Here is a 2,312-nt window from a genome sequence, read left to right as displayed (position 1 = left end):
TGCCTCCTGCTTCCCATGTTTTAGGCCAAATTCGGATACCCCCACGCTCCCTCCCCCAGCCTCGCAGGAAACAGACGTAGCGATTTCAAAGACAACCAGAAAAGCTTTTTATTTACTAGAGCTCAACACCCGGGCCCAGCCCTGAGCCAAAAACCGAACAACTTAAAATCTGACTGGGGCTTCTCTTTGCCCCTAAAATAAAATCTAGGCGGTTGCCATTCCCATCTGGGCATGCACACCCCTTTCCTGGGGCAGCTTCGTTGACTTAACTGTTGGAGGAGGAAAAAAAAAAGGAACTTTACAAACTATGGTGATTTGGGGCAGTTGGGAGATGGCGGAGAGACGCCCTCTCGCTGGGGAAAGGAGCCATCGGTGATTTGCCGTGGCGGGCACCAGTGCCGTGAAACGGAGTGAACAACCAGGGAGAGTTCAAGGGTATCGACTCACCTCAAGGCTCTCCAGCCCCAGATAAGCCTGCGAAGACATGGTGCCCCTCAGGCGTGCCCCGTCCTTCCCCCAGCTCCTGATGGATGGGCTGCTGAGACCCATCCGGCGCCGTCCACGATGAAACGGTGGGTCTGCTGGTGGCTGGAGCAGACGGAGAAGGCTGGTTTAAGTCCGAATCCCATCTTGAAGTTCTTGGGCTGGAAGGTCCAAGCCAGCCTGTTCACAGCTCTCCAAATTCTGAGGGCTGGCCTGAGAGAGCACAGCGGGCTCCTGTAGGTCCAAGAGTCCAAGAATTCCGCAAAAAACGGAACCCTGAGGGCTGAGAAGTCAAAGGGGCAGGGCTAGTGTCCCAGGAGAACTAAAGATCCATGAACCGTGACCCAGAAGGAGCCACAGGGCTGTGTGGTCCAAGGGGCAGGGGTCCTGCTGCACCAAGAATCCACAGACACCGCCAGGACAGAACCCCAGGGGCTGAGAGTTCCAAAGGGCAGGGCTGGCCTGGCTCCCCATAGCCTCCGTTGTTTCAGGATTCAGCAGGGCTGGAGTTCTGGGGGTCAGACATTCCAGAGGGCTGGGTGAGTCCGCGGAAGTGGGGGAGTCCAGGGACTTGGGAGGATTGAACCAGGAGGGCTGGGGGGTGCAGGGGGTGGGCACCTGATGCTGCTCAGCGCTTGACTTTGCGGCCGGCCGAGTTGCGCCCGCTGCGGCGGTAGAGAGACTGCTGGCCTCCGTTTAGCGGGCAGTACTTGAGCGTGTGGGCCTCGTCCCCCGTGGCTCCGCACAGGGGACACACATAGTGCCGCAGGATGGGACACATCACCACGCCCTCTGGTGTCTTCAGCTGGTGTGAGGAGTACACGTTGCGAGACTCCCCATTGTGTTTGCAAAAGTTGCACAGGGTGGCCGGGCCCCCGCTGGCCCCCTGCCCTCCCTGCCCCTGATCCTGCTCCAGCTGGGGCCCAGGTCTCGGCTCCCCGGTCCCTTGGGCCTCCGGCCCTTGCCCCCGACTCTGGATCAGTGCCAACACCACCTGGCTCAGGTTGAAGTAGTCCTTCCACATGTCGAAGGGTGGCAGCTGCATGGCATCCAGGTGGAGGTGGTGGGCAGCTGGAGAGAGGTGGGCTGGGGGCCCGGGGACAGGAACAGCAGATGGTTTTCCGGAGCAGAGAGGAATTGCACCCCCTTTTATACGCCCCAAAGACCCTTCAAAGCAAAGGTGGAGCTTAGGATTTAAAGGGCCCACCCCTTACCCTTGATCCCTTCTGACTTTAATTCCCCATGGAGATCTGGAAGGGGGTCATTTCCCTTGTTGCTGGTCCTTGCTGGGCCTGCGAGGTGCTCTGTGACCTCTGGAAAGACCCTTCTCCCTGGGCCTCAGTTTCCCTATCCACTCAATAAAGCTCCATATCTGAAAATTCCCCCAGCCCCCATCCTCCCTTACTCCAAGGCTGGGAGTTTGCTGCCTCCATACACTCTAGAGCCATTCCTAGTCAGAACAACAGCCCCTTACTATGAGCCACACGTTGTGCTGCACAGTTACCTTCATGATCTGATCTAATTTTCACAGCAATTCCATGTGGGTAACACAGTTATGATCCCATTTTATAGACAAGTCACTAAAGCTCAGAGAGGAAAACTCAGTGACCCAGAGTCATATAACACGCAAGTGGCAGAGCTGAGGCTCTAACTCAGGGCCATATGACTCCAAAGCAAGTGCTTTCCTACCTCTTTTGGATTAAAACCTCATTTTTCATCACATCTGGGACTAAGAACCACTTATTCACCAAATATCTATTGAGTGCACACTACGGTATTCAATGTTTTATAAAAATGATCTCTTTGGGGCTTCCCTGGTGGCGCAGTGG

General features: G+C 56.1%; 1 protein-coding gene across 1 annotated transcript; it reads right to left on the bottom strand.

The window, feature by feature from the left end:
* Positions 1-1,111: 1,111 nt before the first annotated feature.
* On the bottom strand, positions 1,112-1,531 carry NANOS2 (nanos C2HC-type zinc finger 2). Its single transcript, XM_060085637.1, has one exon. It carries the CDS (start codon positions 1,526-1,528, stop codon positions 1,112-1,114), a length of 417 nt encoding a protein of 138 aa, XP_059941620.1. The 5' UTR covers positions 1,529-1,531.
* Positions 1,532-2,312: the final 781 nt, after the last annotated feature.

The sequence above is a fragment of the Mesoplodon densirostris genome, chromosome 19 (genome assembly GCF_025265405.1).
Source record: "Mesoplodon densirostris isolate mMesDen1 chromosome 19, mMesDen1 primary haplotype, whole genome shotgun sequence".
NCBI lineage: Eukaryota > Metazoa > Chordata > Mammalia > Artiodactyla > Ziphiidae > Mesoplodon > Mesoplodon densirostris.
Note: the sequence above shows the minus strand (reverse complement) of the source record. Positions and strands in the feature narration are given on the sequence as shown.